General features: G+C 42.5%; 1 protein-coding gene across 2 annotated transcripts in view; it reads left to right on the forward strand.

Moving 5' to 3' along the window:
- The window catches only part of LOC134586872 (probable cation-transporting ATPase 13A4), a 160,051-nt gene that overhangs the window by 53,628 nt on the left and 91,055 nt on the right, over window positions 1–15,368 (forward strand). For both annotated transcript variants that reach the window (XM_063442773.1, XM_063442774.1), the window contains exons 3-7: window positions 4,499–4,633; window positions 9,705–9,775; window positions 9,864–9,944; window positions 10,065–10,134; window positions 13,217–13,351. In XM_063442773.1, coding sequence (XP_063298843.1) covers window positions 4,499–4,633; window positions 9,705–9,775; window positions 9,864–9,944; window positions 10,065–10,134; window positions 13,217–13,351 — 492 coding nt within the window. The remainder of the gene's footprint in view (window positions 1–4,498; window positions 4,634–9,704; window positions 9,776–9,863; window positions 9,945–10,064; window positions 10,135–13,216; window positions 13,352–15,368) is intronic.

Genomic DNA, 15,368 nt, shown 5'->3' on the forward strand with positions numbered 1-15,368 from the left:
CGTTGGTGGATGGAGCGAGACATGATGTCCCAGATGTGCTCAATTGGATTCAGGTCTCGGGAACGGGCAGGTCAGTCCATAGCATCAATGCCTTCATCTTGCAGGAACTGCTGACACACTCCAGCCACATGAGGTCTAGCATTGTCTTGCATTAGGAGGAACCCAGGGCCAACCGCACCAGCATATGGTCTCATAAGGGGTCTGAGGATCTCATCTCAGTACCTAATGGCAGTCGGGCTACCAAAGAAATGCCACCCCCCACCATTACTGACCCACTGCCAAACCAGTAATGCTGGAGGATGTTGCAGGCAGCAGAACCTTCTCCACGGCGTCTCCAGACTCTGTCACGTCTGTCACATGTGCTCAGTGTGAACCTGCTTTCATCTGTGAATAGCACAGGACGCCAGTAGCAAATTTGCCAACCGTCCTGCACGGTGTTGGGCTGTAAGCACAACCTCCACCTGTGGACGTCGGGCCCTCATACCACCCTCATGGAGTCTGTTTTTCTCACCGTTTGAGCAGACACATGCACATTTGTGGCCTGCTGGAGGTCATTTTGCAGGGCTCTGGCAGTGCTCCTCCTCTTCCTCCTTGCACAAAGGCGGAGTTAGCGGTCCTGCTGCTGGGTTGTTGCCCTCCTACGGCCTCCTCCACGTCTCCTGATGTACTGGCCTGTCTCCTGGTAGCGCCTCCATGCTCTGGACACTACTCTGACAGACACCGCAAACCTTCTTGCCACAGCTCGCATTGATGTAACATCCTGGATGAGCTGCACTACCTGAGCCACTTGTGTGGGTAGTAGACCCCGTCTCTTGCTACCACTAGAGTGAAAGCACTGCCAGCATTCAAAAGTGACCAAAACATCAGCCAGGAAGCATAGGAACTGAGAAGTGGTCTGTGGTCACCACCTGCAGAACCACTCCTTTATTGGGGATGTCTTGCTAGAATCAGGGATAGTTAGAATCGTGGCGTTTAGAGTGGCTAATATTGAACTTTGGCAAGCTAAGTTCTGTTATTTTCTGTTTACTTGGTTTGCTTAACATAAAATAAAGAGAAAAATAATTAAAGGAGAAAATAAATTGAAAAATAAATTGAAAGGAAAGCGACCCCTGATGTATAGTTCAGCCTTCCTGCTGGTGATTGCAATAAGAAAGGAGAAAAGAGAAGAAGAAAGGAGGAAAAGTAGAAAAAAAGGGGAAAAAAATAAGATAAAATTAGTTGTTTTTTTTCTTTGTTTTCACATTTAACTTTCTCTTTTTTTCAATTTAGGCAGCTCCCATGTTAAAAGGCGCTGCATCAGTGGAGATGCGGAAATTAATTACATTTAAACTATAAATGTATAAACTTGCATAAATTAGAAATCAAGATATATTAAAGAAGCCCTTTTTTTGTGCTAAAAAATAAAGTTTATGCAGCACCAGTGGGCTGTACAGAAATGTTACCATCAAAAAAGATACATAAGTAGGTGGTAAGTATTAAAAGGTTGACTACCTCTGATTTAGACCATACACCTCCATTTATCTTTCTCCTTGCTACTGTACTCATTTGTCTTTGTCTAGCAGGAAGAGAACTAAAGAGTTCCCAAATTTTGTTGATCAAATGCCATTGCTGAAGAGATGAGGAGGAAATGTGATCGGACTCGAAGTACACTATGTGGATTCAGTAGAAACCTGTAGTGTGCTGTTGTTACCAAATTATACATACTACAGACATTGAGTAGTTGCAGTAAAAGCTATTGCAGCTACTAAAATTGAGTTTTATACTATGAAGTCAAGAAAAACTCAGTCAAACCCAGAGCTCTGCTAGTAAACAGTATTGAGTGTAATTCAGCACTTTGCTATTTTAATATTATAGTAAACAAAACAGAAAACAACACTGCACCAAATAAGAAATACTAGATAATCATATACATATAAATGTACAATATTATATATAAAAATATTGAGATATAACCCAGCAAATAAAAGCCTTTTTGGGAGATAAGAACCTTTTGAAGATAGTGCTTTTTTTTTTTTGGGGTCAGTCTGTTATCCTCTTTAGTGTTCAAGTAGACATAACTTCAGTGCAGATGTGGAATTCTGTTGTTGGTGTCTCATGACATAAAACGCAAAATAAACCACCAATAATGTAATCCAGTATATGCAATGTCTTAGGTAACATTTAAGATAAAATACACTCAGGAGAGAGTTTCCAATCAGCTCTGAGTGGTACAATCCCTGCTCAAAGATAAATCTAGAGCTGTCTCCTTTAGATGTTCACAGTGTAAACTGCATATGTTTGGTACTTGGTGTCCCTTTGCTTTTGCTAGGTGCTTTTGGCATCTTTGCTCAATCGGTGGGATTTGCAAAGAGGTGGTACACTGTACACCTGGCACGTGCTTTTTGAAGGGAGCTAGGAAATTCTTAACTGGTAGTGGACATTTTCTAGACGCGTGCACTCACATGCCTGTGATGCTATATTCAGGGCCGGATTAACATAGGGGCTGATGGAGCTGCAGCTCCAGGCCCAGGCCCATGGAATAGGCCCATTTTTTTTTTTTAGACTACTCTTAGGTTTACCACCTGACTGGTATTTTAAGGCACAGCTGGTATTGGAGGCTGCCTAGCCATGACGGTACTGCAGTAATACCAGCAATACAAATGCAAATATTTTTCTCCGTATAAACGGAGATCACTCTGCAATACCAGCACCGGCCAGTAGGTGTCACTGTGTGTGGAGAGAGGCAGGGATAGGAAGTTACAGCATCTCCCTGCCTCTCTCTACTCACTGATCCTCGGGGGGGCAGCTACACAGCACAGAGAGTCCAGATAGCAGTTCCCAGCCTGCAGAGACAAGACTACAGCTCAGGTATGTGTAGGATGGGGGGAAAGGCAGCAGGGAGACATGTGTACACATGTCTCTCAGTGTCCCCATGTCTCCCAGTGTCCCTATGTCTCCCAGCCAGTGTCTGTGTCCCCATGTCTCTGTGTCCCTAGTGTCCCCATGTCTCCCAGTGTCCCCAAGTGTCTGTGTCCCCATGCCTCCCAGCCAGTGTCCCTAGTGTCTGTGTCCCTATGTCTTTCAGTGTCCCTAGTGTCTTAGTTTCCCCAAATGTCTGTGTCCCCATGTCTCTGTGTCCCCATGTCTCTGTGTCCCCATGTCTCTGTGTCCCCATGTCTCCCAGTGTCCCCATGTGTCCCCATGTCTCCCAGTGTCTGTCCCCATGTCCTTAGTGTCCCCATGTCTCCCAGTGTCCCCAAATGTCTATGTCCACAAGTGCCCCATGTCTCTGTGTCTCCATGTCTGTGTCCCCATGTCTTTCTGTGTCCCCATGCCTCCCAGTGTCCCCAAGTGTCTGTGTCCCCATGCCTCCCAGCCAGTGTCCCTAGTGTCTGTGTCCCTAGTGTCTGTCTCCTCATGTCTCACAGTGTCCCCAAATGTCTGTGTCCTCATGTCTCCCAGTGTCCCCATGTCTGTATTCACAAGTGCCCCCATGTCTGTGTCCCCATGTCTCTCAGTGTCCCCTAGTATCCTAGTGACACGGGACACACTGAGAAATGGGGACACTGGGAGAAATGGGGACACAGACACTGGGAGACTAGGGGACTGGGCGACATGGGGACATTGGCACTGTGATACATAGGGACACTGATGCCAGGCTGGCCTTCCAATTCTTTGGACAGACATGCCCCCTTTTTGGGCATGTTCGCCCCTTTAGGCAGTTTTGGTCATGTGATTCGCATCAGTGGTGCACCTTTTTACCCCGCCCATGGACACTGCTGTTATGGGGTATGGATTTACTTGAAAGATGAAAGCATTACTTGGATAAAGAGATTAGCATAGAGTATGTGTTTTCTTATAAATGCATCCTTTGAGTTTCCCTCCAACACCAACTCCATCAAATACATGACTCTTAAGAGGTATGAATGTTTTAGTGTTTTTGGTCGATAAGTTTCTGTAATTAGGCCCCATCATAATTGTCAGCACCAGGCACACTGGGCTCTTAATCTGGCCCTGGCTATATTGTATTGTGCAATTTAATGTTGTACCTAAAATGCGTATATTTTTTACAATGTGAAATATCAGCAGACATTACTTCTGATCATCCAAATGTATGTGCTGGACCATTAATCGTATTTCTAGTCTTATTTTCAGATATATTTTTATGTTTGTTTTAAAACTGAATTGTCACTGGTTGCATCTCCTGCATTTCTTACAAATAACCACCCCTATGGTGATCGTTACAATTGCATAGTGGAGATGCTTACATAAATCTGTCTCCTCAGAGATACCTTGTTTTTCTTTGGGTCTGTCTTAACTACATGCATATTTCTTCCAGTGGCGATGTTCCATAACTACTGTTCTAGATGCCATTTGCATTGTCTGAAAGGAAAAATATGATCAAATCTTTTTTTTGTTGTTTTGTTTTGTTCTGAAAGCTCAATGTATTTTTGGCTTTGTGATGTGGTGTTTCTGTTATTGATATAAGTATACCACACTTCATGTTCCATATATTTAGGATCAATTCAAAGAACAAAACTGGAAAAAGGTCCAGAGCATCCAGTTATCGGAGAAGAACTACAGATCTTACAGTGCCAACACAAAGGATGCAGGTTCTGTCTTTAACAGAGCTGTGATCAATGATCAGCTTCACGTAAGCTATGCAGTATTTATCAGAGAACCATAAATGTCATGCATTGTCACATTGTGCAGTAATGCTGTATAAAATGAATTTGAAGTGATAAAACTATGCAATTTGGTGAATTAACTGCTTAACAGAAAAAACTGAGAGTTTAACTAACTTGGAAAAATTCTCCTTGTAGCCCATGGAACAGCACAGCAGGGAAATGGTCCTTGACAGGGCCAGGAGTCAGGCATGGGATGAGTTAATTGGGAAGGTTAATAGAAGGGGGCATGGTTTCAGTCCAGTCATATATAACACGGCCATCTTGTGAAGTGGCCATCTTAATCTAATCTGCACTTACCTGTTAGTTGTCTGTCAGGCTTGTGTGGGTTTTCTGCTTGGTTTTACAGATGGATCTGATAGAAGAGTTCCTTGCTGGAGTTTGTGCCATGGTGAGGGACCGTGGTTTCGCATGGCTGCAAGAGAGAATTGGTGAAGCAGGGCCGTCCACGGCTGCCGTGGAGGTTCCAGGCCTGCGCAGAGAACTGGCCTGCACAATGCTTGAGTCCCAGTAAGATGCCAGCTCATCACCGCAGGACCATCGACTGCTGCCGGAGGGGCCAGTGAGCCTGGGAGTGGAACGGAAGTTTAAAGTTGGGCACAGTGGCCTGCGACGGCATATTCTCCAGCTGCAAATCAGGAGCAGGTGGTTGCGTGCCCGCGTTTTGCAGAGAGCTGGCAGGCCCAAGGCTCGTGGGAGGACAGTGGCCTCCACGGTACCCGGGAGAGCCGCCAGGAATGAGGACACCGCTGAAGGCGCCCCCCCATGGTCCCGGAGAGTCGGTCCCCAAGGGCCCAGAAACAAATTACGGGCTGGGGCAGTGGTGGATCCTGTGCTCACGGGAAAGCGGGCCAGGGACACTACTCCATCAGGAGGGGGGAGGTCTGGAGGAGCGGCCTCTGTCACTGGGGTGGTCAGGCTGGCAACTGCGGCTGCTGGCTCAGAGCCAGGCAGTCAGCTTAGGAAGGAGACTGTGCCTGCTGGCATAGAGCCAGGCAGCCAGGCTAGGGCAGGGGTGGCTGGAGGAGGGCCTAGTTTGCGCCAGGAGGGGGCCGAGAGCCAGGGCACGGATGTGGGTCCGCTAGGATTAGCAGAGCACAACTCTTGGCGGCACCAGCATGCCAGGCTGTCAGTGGAGAGGTACAGTATGTGGCTACACGAGATGGCTAAAGGAGGCACTCTCAGGTGATGCGTAGCGCATACAGGGATGATGAGAGAGAGAGAGAGAGAGAGAGAGGAGCATCACATGCACAGGCACCACAGTGACAGGCAATCCACTGCTAGGAGAAACCGTGGGGATAGCAGCCCTTCTGCTAGGCGTCACAGCAGGGAGCAAGTGGCGTCCCCAGGCCAGAGGAGCAGCTATTGGCACAGAGATTCCAGGTCCTCTAACAGAAGCTCACCTCCTAGGCAGGGTCTCTCGACGGAGAGCATGGAAGCTGGGTGGGTAAGGTCACCTGTGAACATTTTACCCAGGCTATCTACTACCCGCAGGTTTGCAAGCCGCTCTCCCACAGTCCCGTGGCGGGACCAGGCTGAGGAACACCTGCGTTGCAATGACTCTCCGGACCTTCATCTGGTCAGACGGATGAGACTTGGGGACACTGAGACATGGGGACACTTGGACACTGGCTGGGAGACATGGGGACACTGTGTCCCTTATGTCTCAGGGTCCCCATGTCCCTCAGTGTCTGTGTCTTTGTCTCCCAACATCCCCATGTCTCACAGTGTCACAAAGTTTCCCAGGGCCCCCTAATGTCTCAGTGTCCTATGTAACGGAGCTCCCTGTACCTCCGCCAAGGACCGCTTCCTAGCTAGAACAGGGGACAAACCGCAGCACCTCTGCCTACAGTCGCCGTGGCTTGACTGGGGCCCTGGAACCGCTCCCTCCTGGAGCCGATTGGGGAACTCGCTCTATCCACCCCCAGGCACTGGACGACACTGTCCTGGGAGCTCTAGTCCATACAAGGACTTTCCCCGTTGAATCCTCCACACTGGAACAAGCTGGAGTAGAGATTAGCCCTTTCCACCTCCCAGTAACCAGATCACACATAGTTCTGGGAGTAAAAGCTGGAGTATGTTTAATTTGGCTAGATGGCCTGCTTATATACATTTTCAAACAGAGTTAAGCATGCCCATGACACTCCCACAGAAAACAGGTTAATCTCTCCCCTATGCCTGGGAGATAATTGAGTCAGGAACTGTGAAATGTGTGTTTTTTTTATTTATTTTTTTGCGTGCCTGGAGAGAATTGAGTTATGTACAAACACTCCAAAAGTACCTTAAACAATACATAAAACCCCCACAACAGTTACATCCCCTGATAGCCCCGATCTGGGTGACCAACATATCCAAAAATTTCCTGGAAGTCCTAATTTGACTGACCGCACACATGGTCCCATGCCCAAAACAGTTCCTGAAATCAGGGCTTGCGGTTGGTCTAGTTCAGTAGTTTAACCCCTTAAGGACCAAGCTTCTGTAATAAAAGGGAATCATGACCTGTCACACGTCATGTGTCCTTAAGGGGTTAAAAACCGAACAAACTACAGAACATATAGTGAATGTTCTTACCCTGGAGCTTGTTTCCCTTTTTCGTGGGAACGTTTCCACCGAACAGTGTGTTCATAATTGTTATAAAACCAAATGCAGGCGAACGTGGAAGTCCAGCATTGTTCGGGAGTTTCGGTGTCCGAAAATAGAACTTGACGACCAAACACCGCTGCCTGTGTACATGCGAACAAGATGGCCGCCACCTCATGGTCGTCCATAGGAAATGCAGCCACCCAGATGAACACTGAAGTGGAATTTGTTACAAAGTAGCAATTAGGCTTAACAAGCTCCCGGGTGGTCTCCGGTTCATGCGGCTGTTTGGTTCCTGAACCATACAGTCCAAATGCATGAACTGAGGCTTTTACATTACATTTTACAGGGTCCATAATCTGTGGGCAGGAGGCTGGCAAGCAGGCTCCTCCAGGAGCTCATGGCAAACTCATTTGGAAAGGGGAGTTTGTCACACCTGTCTCCCAGTGCCCCTTTGTCAATGTCCCCTAGTGTCTCAGTGTTCCCATGTCTCACAGTATCCACTAGTGTCTGTGTCCACTAGTGTTTGTGTCCCCATGTCTCCCTGCAACCATTCCACTCCCCCCCCCCCCCCCCCCAGCCCTTACTTACCTGAGCTGTAGGCTGTCTCTGCAGGTTCGGAGCTTCTGTCTGGACTCTCTGTACAGAGCTACTCCCCCGTGGATCAGTGAGTAGAGAACGGCAGGGAGGGAGATGCTGTAACTTCCTATCCATGCCTCTCTCAACATACACAGCGACCCCTACAGGCCGCCGCCAGTATAGCAGAATAATCTCTTTATACTGAGACTGACCATTGTATTGCCGGTATTACTGCTATAGCGGCACCAGCTAGGCAGCTTCAAACACCGGAGAAATACCGGCCAGATGGCAACCCTAAGAGTAGTGTGTGTGACTTTTTTTTATTTTTATTTTTTTTATCAATGAGCCTATTCCATGGTCCTGGAGCTGCAGCTCCATCAGCCCCTATGTTAATCAGCCCCCCTGAATACTGCACACTAGGAAGAACCTCAAGTGGCTGTCTCATGACTGCCACTAGAGCATTACAAGACAAGCCTTTTCTCTGACTACTGGGACATGCTATAGCCACTAGAACCACTACAATAAACTGTAGTAGTTCTGGTGACTATAGTGTCCCTTTAATAAACATAAAGATTTCCAGTTTATATTTTATGATATGCATTGGCACATTTAAATGGTAACTGGTGCATTACTACTAATTTCATAAACACAAATATCCAGGTTTGATCCTAATAGGTTAACTTACTAAAGTGAAGATTTAAAGAGAATTTCAGATTTAAGGACACAGTAGCTGAACTGAAAGCATAGATGACTTTTAGACTTTTTCAAGTTTGCCTATACCATTAAATCTAAAAGTCACTTTAAAATCTAATTTTAACAAATAACCTTGACCATACCTTTAGCTATTCTGTCATCTGCTCCTACAGGCATGAAGGGTGCTCTTTAGGGGACTCTCCCAAAAGGTAAAAATATATTTAACCATTAACTACCAATCCATCAGTGGTGCTCCATGTGTATTTTGGGTGAGGGGGTATAGCTGTAAATTAATCTACACTTAATTAAAATCTACAAAGAGGCATTATGAGACATGCATTTGAAGTAGCTAGAATAAGGATGATTAGATAGTTTATGGTATTCTTTATATAGGTAAAAAAAAATTCACTCATAGGTTTAGTAGTGCATGTATTTACAGTTAAACCTTTACGACATAGGACTAGGTAGGTACATCCCACTGTATCACAACAAACTTTGAAAGTAATTTACTAAAATAACAATTGTCAGGAATTTAAAGTGGATTCAATTTAAAAATTATATATATATATATATATATATATATATATATATATTTTTTTTTTTTTTAATTCAGCAGTTCTTGACCTTAAAATTTAAATTCAGGGGGAATTCCCATCAATTCTCTCTTTAGTAAATAACCCTGATAATATGAATTGATAATTTAATATGTCAATAGGTGTTAAAGGATCACTATAGTGTCAGGAAAACAAAGCAGTTTTCCTGACACTATAGTGCCCTGAGGGTGCCCCACCCTCAGGGTCCCCCTCCCTTGGCTCTGAAGGGGTTAAAACCCCTTCAGCCACTTACCTTAATCGGCACTGGTGACCTCTCCTCCCTGTCTGACGTCCGCTCCCCCGTTCGACGTCCAGAAGACAGCCACTAGAGGCTGAATTAACCCCTAATGTAAACATGGCAGTTTCTCTGAAACTGTTACGTTTACATGTGAAGGGTTATAACCTGAGGGACCTGGCACCCAGACCACTTAATTGAGCTGAAGTGGTCTGGGTGACTATAGAGTCCCTTTAACTTAATTGCCTTAGTCTTGGTTAAATAAAGTCTTGGCTACAAAGGAGCCATGAATATTGGATTTTAACCCAATAAGCTGAGTACATTTTATTAGCCTGATGTTTATTTTCCTGTTTGGTGTAGGTTCGATACATACAAGTACAGAAAATCCGCTACATATGGGATGACTGCGAGAAACAGTTTACAAAATCTGGGTAAGTATAAAGTTAAAATTGCTTTAGTTATTTATGTTTAAAAAAAATAGAATTTTGGTTAAACTAACTTCCTTTCTATTTTTGGCAGAGTGTTAGAAGATAGCTACACATGTGCAGCTGTACATGATAAATTTGGGTATGGTTTTATGCAAGAAGAGCAGGAATTTCGGTAAGTTAACATTTACTCAAATACAATGATCTTTTTATATTCTATTCTTATTGGCAAGAATTAAAAATCAATTAATCGGTTCTCATTGTGTCCTTTTCGTTAATATCATCTTTCATACAGGAGACATGTATGTGGACCTAATATCATTGATGTTGGAATTCCTCCAATATGGAAATTACTTGTTAAAGAGGTAATCCTGTTCTTTATCCAATTCATATACCGTAGTTTTTTTTTTCTCCTGCAAAGTAAAACAATCCTATATTTCATTCTATAGTTCTAAAAGTGAAATAGAACATAAACACTTTACATTTTAGTTTTGTTAAATTTAGTATCTGTACACTTTTGCTGGTTCCAATGTATTTGTCACTTCATGTGTCAATATCACAATTTATGTACAAAATATTCACACTTTGACCTAATTTGTGGCAATCTGTAAATGTTTGACAGTTTATATACCTTTTACCTCCCAAGACTAAAGACTTACTTTCTGCACCAGCCTTCGTGAAAATGATAAATACAGGTTTCTGTATATTTCAAAGGTATCTTGGTCTCAACATTTTACCAATACCCATAAAAAAAAACTTACACTATCCTTATTTGCTACAGCTTTTTAAAAAAAAAATTATTTATATATATATATATATATATATATATATATATATATATATATATATATATACACACACACTGTGTGCAGAATTATTAGGCAAATTAGTATTTTGACCACATCATCCTCTTTATGCATGTTGTCTTACTCCAAGCTGTATAGGCTCGAAAGCCTACTACCAATTAAGCATATTAGGTGATGTGCATCTCTGTAATGAGAAGGGGTGTGGTCTAATGACATCAACACCCTATATCAGGTGTGCATAATTATTAGGCAACTTCCTTTCCTTTGGCAAAATGGGTCAAAAGAAGGACTTGACAGGCTCAGAAAAGTCAAAAATAGTGAGATATCTTGCACAGGGATGCAGCACTCTTAAAATTGCAAAGCTTCTGAAGCGTGATCATCGAACAATCAAGCGTTTCATTCAAAATAGTCAACAGGGTCGCAAGAAGCGTGTGGAGAAACCAAGGCGCAAAATAACTGCCCATGAACTGAGAAAAGTCAAGCGTGCAGTTGCCAAGATGCCACTTGCCACCAGTTTGGCCATATTTCAGAGCTGCAACATCACTGGAGTGCCCAAAAGCACAAGGTGTGCAATACTCAGAGACATGGCCAAGGTAAGAAAGGCTGAAAGACGACCACATCTGAACAAGACACACAAGCTGAAACGTCAAGACTGGGCCAAGAAATATCTCAAGACTGATTTTTCTAAGGTTTTATGGACTGATGAAATGAGAGTGAGTCTTGATGGGCCAGATGGATGGATTGGTAAAGGGCAGAGAGCTCCAGTACGACTCAGACGCCAGCAAGGTGGAGGTGGAGTACTGGTTTGGGCTGGTATCATCAAAGATGAGCTTGTGGGGCCTTTTCGGGTTGAGGATGGAGTCAAGCTCAACTCCCAGTTTCTGGAAGACACCTTCTTCAAGCAGTGGTACAGGAAGAAGTCTGCATCCTTCAAGAAAAACATGATTTTCATGCAGGACAATGCTCCATCACACGCGTCCAAGTACTCCACAGCATGGCTGGCAAGAAAGGGTATAAAAGAAGAAAATCTATTGACATGGCCTCCTTGTTCACCTGATCTGAACCCCATTGAGAACCTGTGGTCCATCATCAAATGTGAGATTTACAAGGAGGGAAAACAGTACACCTCTCTGAACAGTGTCTGGGAGGCTGTGGTTGCTTCTGCACGCAATGTTGATGGTGAACAGATCAAAACACTGACAGAATCCATGGATGGCAGGCTTTTGAGTGTCCTTGCAAAGAAAGGTGGCTATATTGGTCACTGATTTGTTTTTGTTATGTTTTTGAATGTCAGAAATGTATATTTGTGAATGTTGAGATGTTATATTGGTTTCACTGGTAAAAATAAATAATTGAAATAGGTATATATTTGTTTTTTGTTAAGTTGCCTAATAATTATGCACAGTAATAGTCACCTGCACACACAGATATCCCCCTAAAATAGGGAGTTTTTTGGGTTCATTGAGAACATGGTTGTTGTTCAATAATAAAATTAATCCTCAAAAATACAACTTGCCTAATAATTCTGCACTCCCTGTATATATATATATATATATATATATATATATATTATTATTATTATTAAAATATTGAGACCAAGATACCTTTTGAAATCTTTTTCCATATGACAGTCTCAAATGTTAATGGATAGAGAGCCACCTTCATCTATATAGTTAAAAAAATAATACTACTAGATGGCTCCCTATTTTGGTTCTCTTATGTGGGACTGCCATATTAAGGATCTACTGAATAGCTGAAAGATCAAAATGAAAAAAAACATGTTTACGTAACCCCTTAAGGACGGCGGGCATTCTGAAGCGCAGCATAGAACATTCCGCCATCCTGGGGACTTTCCGAGTTTTCTAGTAGCGACTTATGAACTCTAACTTTGGCCAGTGTTTGTGACTATTTGTTTTTTGCATTTTTTTTTACACACAAACAAATATTAATGTTAACTTTGGCCAGTGTTTGTGGTTCTTACCTGAATAGGTTTCTCATGGGTGCGACCATCTTCTTTCGGCGAGTCCAGTGGATCTCCTGGGATCACTGTCCCCTTCCTGCATACCTCCAATCTGCACCTTATAGTGATACTCCAGTATCAAAACTGGATGTGTTTGGGAGCTGTGTTGAAAGAGCACAGAGAGTGCCCAGATCTCTTGTTCTCTAGCTCTCCCCCCCCATTTAAGACCAGCACATTTCGGCAGAGTAGACATCTGCTTACTCTGCCTAGTGAGACGCCTAGGAGCCTGACTATTTAGGGGCCTGAGAATTGCACGTGGTGGGTCTTAAAAGACCAGCGGATCATAGGTTGCTAACCCCTGGCGTAAGATATCCTGGTTACTACTAGTTAAACTACAAGTTACCATTTCTAGAGCTTCTACAGAAAAAAACATTCAATGGTCATTGGCTAATTATGTGCAGTCACATATAATTTCTCTCAGTTTGACTATGGATTTGTGTAAGACAGCCAATTTACTAAACTACATTATGACACACCTGCATTAAGTTAATGAAAGTCAATCATTTTTTTTTTCAGCATATAAATATTTAACAAAAGGCCATTGTGTTGGATCTCCTGTAATACAACACAATCCTTATCAGAGTTTTGAATTCAACAACTATATTTTTCATTTCTTTGCAGGTTTTAAATCCCTTTTATGTGTTCCAGCTCTTCAGTGTGTGTCTTTGGTTTGCAGAAGAATACAATGAATATGCGGGGGCAATTATACTCATGTCTTTAGTTTGCATAGCTTTATCTGTGTACACGTTAAGAAAGGTAAGTCTTTCTTATCAGTAAGTCAGACTGTTTTAATGCTAGAAGTGGCAAAACCAATCCTTTCATGTCTGACCATAGATAGTAAAACCTGTTCTGGTAATAGTTTGCCTGTTACCGCATGTTGTTGTTGGGTGTGTTATTCTCTTGAAACACATTGTATATACTGTATTCTGAGAAATACTATCACGTTTCTGAAAGCAGGATATTTGATAATTTTTTATTTAGCTATGTTTTTGTCATAGGATCTGAGTATGAAAAAAATAGTTTTTCTGCTTCCAGATAAATATTTCAGTCCCTGTCTAAAATGTAATACGATAAGGATATCGTAAGTTTAAAAAAACGTTTTTATCTTCCGCAATATGTCCTTAAATAAAAAAAAGGAAAAAAAAAAAAAAAGGAAATACATATATTATAATCTAGCATTTGTAACAGGTAAATAACATTTTCTTATCTTTTTGGCAAGTAATGATAGTAATGTAATAGTGGGATAGTAAAGAAAATGATAACATTTCAAATTTTACAACCTTTCTTTCTTTCTATGGGAAGCACCACCAAACTCAGAAAATTTTACTGATTTAAAACTGCCCTAACTCAAGCTTGATAGGCCAATATTGCACGGTTAATGAGATTATTAATTGGAGCTTTTGTTGGGTTTTTGATTGAATTAAAGGTTGAAAGTTTCAGAGAACAAAGTCCAGTGATGTTGCTTATACCTTTAAATTACTCGTGCTAAAGTGTAAGCTCAACATAATGTGTAGAGTCCTTTTGTTTCTGATAGGGTAATGGTAAAAGTGTTATCAAAACGTATCAGAATGTGGATTGTGATCACTTTGACACTCTGTATGAAATATGCCAATAGAAGAAGAAAAGCATGTAGCGATACAATCTACACTACTAATGAGATATATATATATATATATATATATATATATATCATGTATTACAGGTTTTCATGTATGCATAGGTGGCTCCATAACCAAGGCAAATAACCACTGCAATCAAAACTGTTGTTTTAAATAGTTACCTTCCTTTTAGATTAAGCTTATTTGTATTCCTAAAGGGGCATTATGGACACTAATACAACTTTAATGCATTTGATAGATTTTGACATAATTAATATATTTTTTCCATGCTGAAATCTTTATAGTTTTTGCATAAAATAAATATTTTGCAGAATGCTGCACTATAAACCTGCCTTCTTAGCCACATCTCGTCATGCCAGGGAGACCTCCTTATCAAATGTATGCACACAGAGCATTACTAACTGCACTGACTACATTGCTTTTTATTACACAATCTAGCTGCAGGTAGGGGCATGGTGTCAGCAGGGGCATGCTGGCTGCATAACCACTACAGCACTCTGTACTCCGCTAAGTACCATACCCTTTACAGAGTGCTGTGGTGGTTACAGAGTGCCAGAGTACCCCTTTAACTTTGACTTTGCAGCAATAGGACCAAGATGACTTATTTAGACATAAATTGGTATCAAACAACACTCAACAGTACGGAACGATACATACTTAGACTCAGTCTTACACAGAACAGTAAGCAAGGCCTAAATTTATACTGAAAGAGCCACCTATCCCATTATTTGTAATCCCCACAAAGCACTTGTCTCTATATTATCCTTTTCTTGTGGTTGTTGAAAGTGGGTACAAGATGTGGTGGTACTAGAGACTAATACAGTCATTTGTGACTCTAGACTGACACAGGTAGTTTAATTGTGGCAAACAATGCTTGTGTGTTGGTAATTCATGGGTTAGGGTTAAGGATATTCTTAAAATGGCCTTTGTCCTCGCTAAGTTGCAACTGGAGGTACACACACTGCAAAAACAACATACCGCCAAAGAACAGTGGTTTGCAGCACTGGAGGACTTCAGACAACCCAAAAACCTCAAAATCCGGGGAGTAGCAGAAAGGGTCCCAGACGCGGAGCTACCGCACCTCACAAGGAGGCTACTAACGGCAATATTGCCCGCTAAACAGGCAAAAACGGTGACCCACGAAGATATGTTCC

Source organism: Pelobates fuscus, chromosome 2, assembly GCF_036172605.1.
Source record: "Pelobates fuscus isolate aPelFus1 chromosome 2, aPelFus1.pri, whole genome shotgun sequence".
In the NCBI taxonomy this organism is placed as follows: domain Eukaryota; kingdom Metazoa; phylum Chordata; class Amphibia; order Anura; family Pelobatidae; genus Pelobates; species Pelobates fuscus.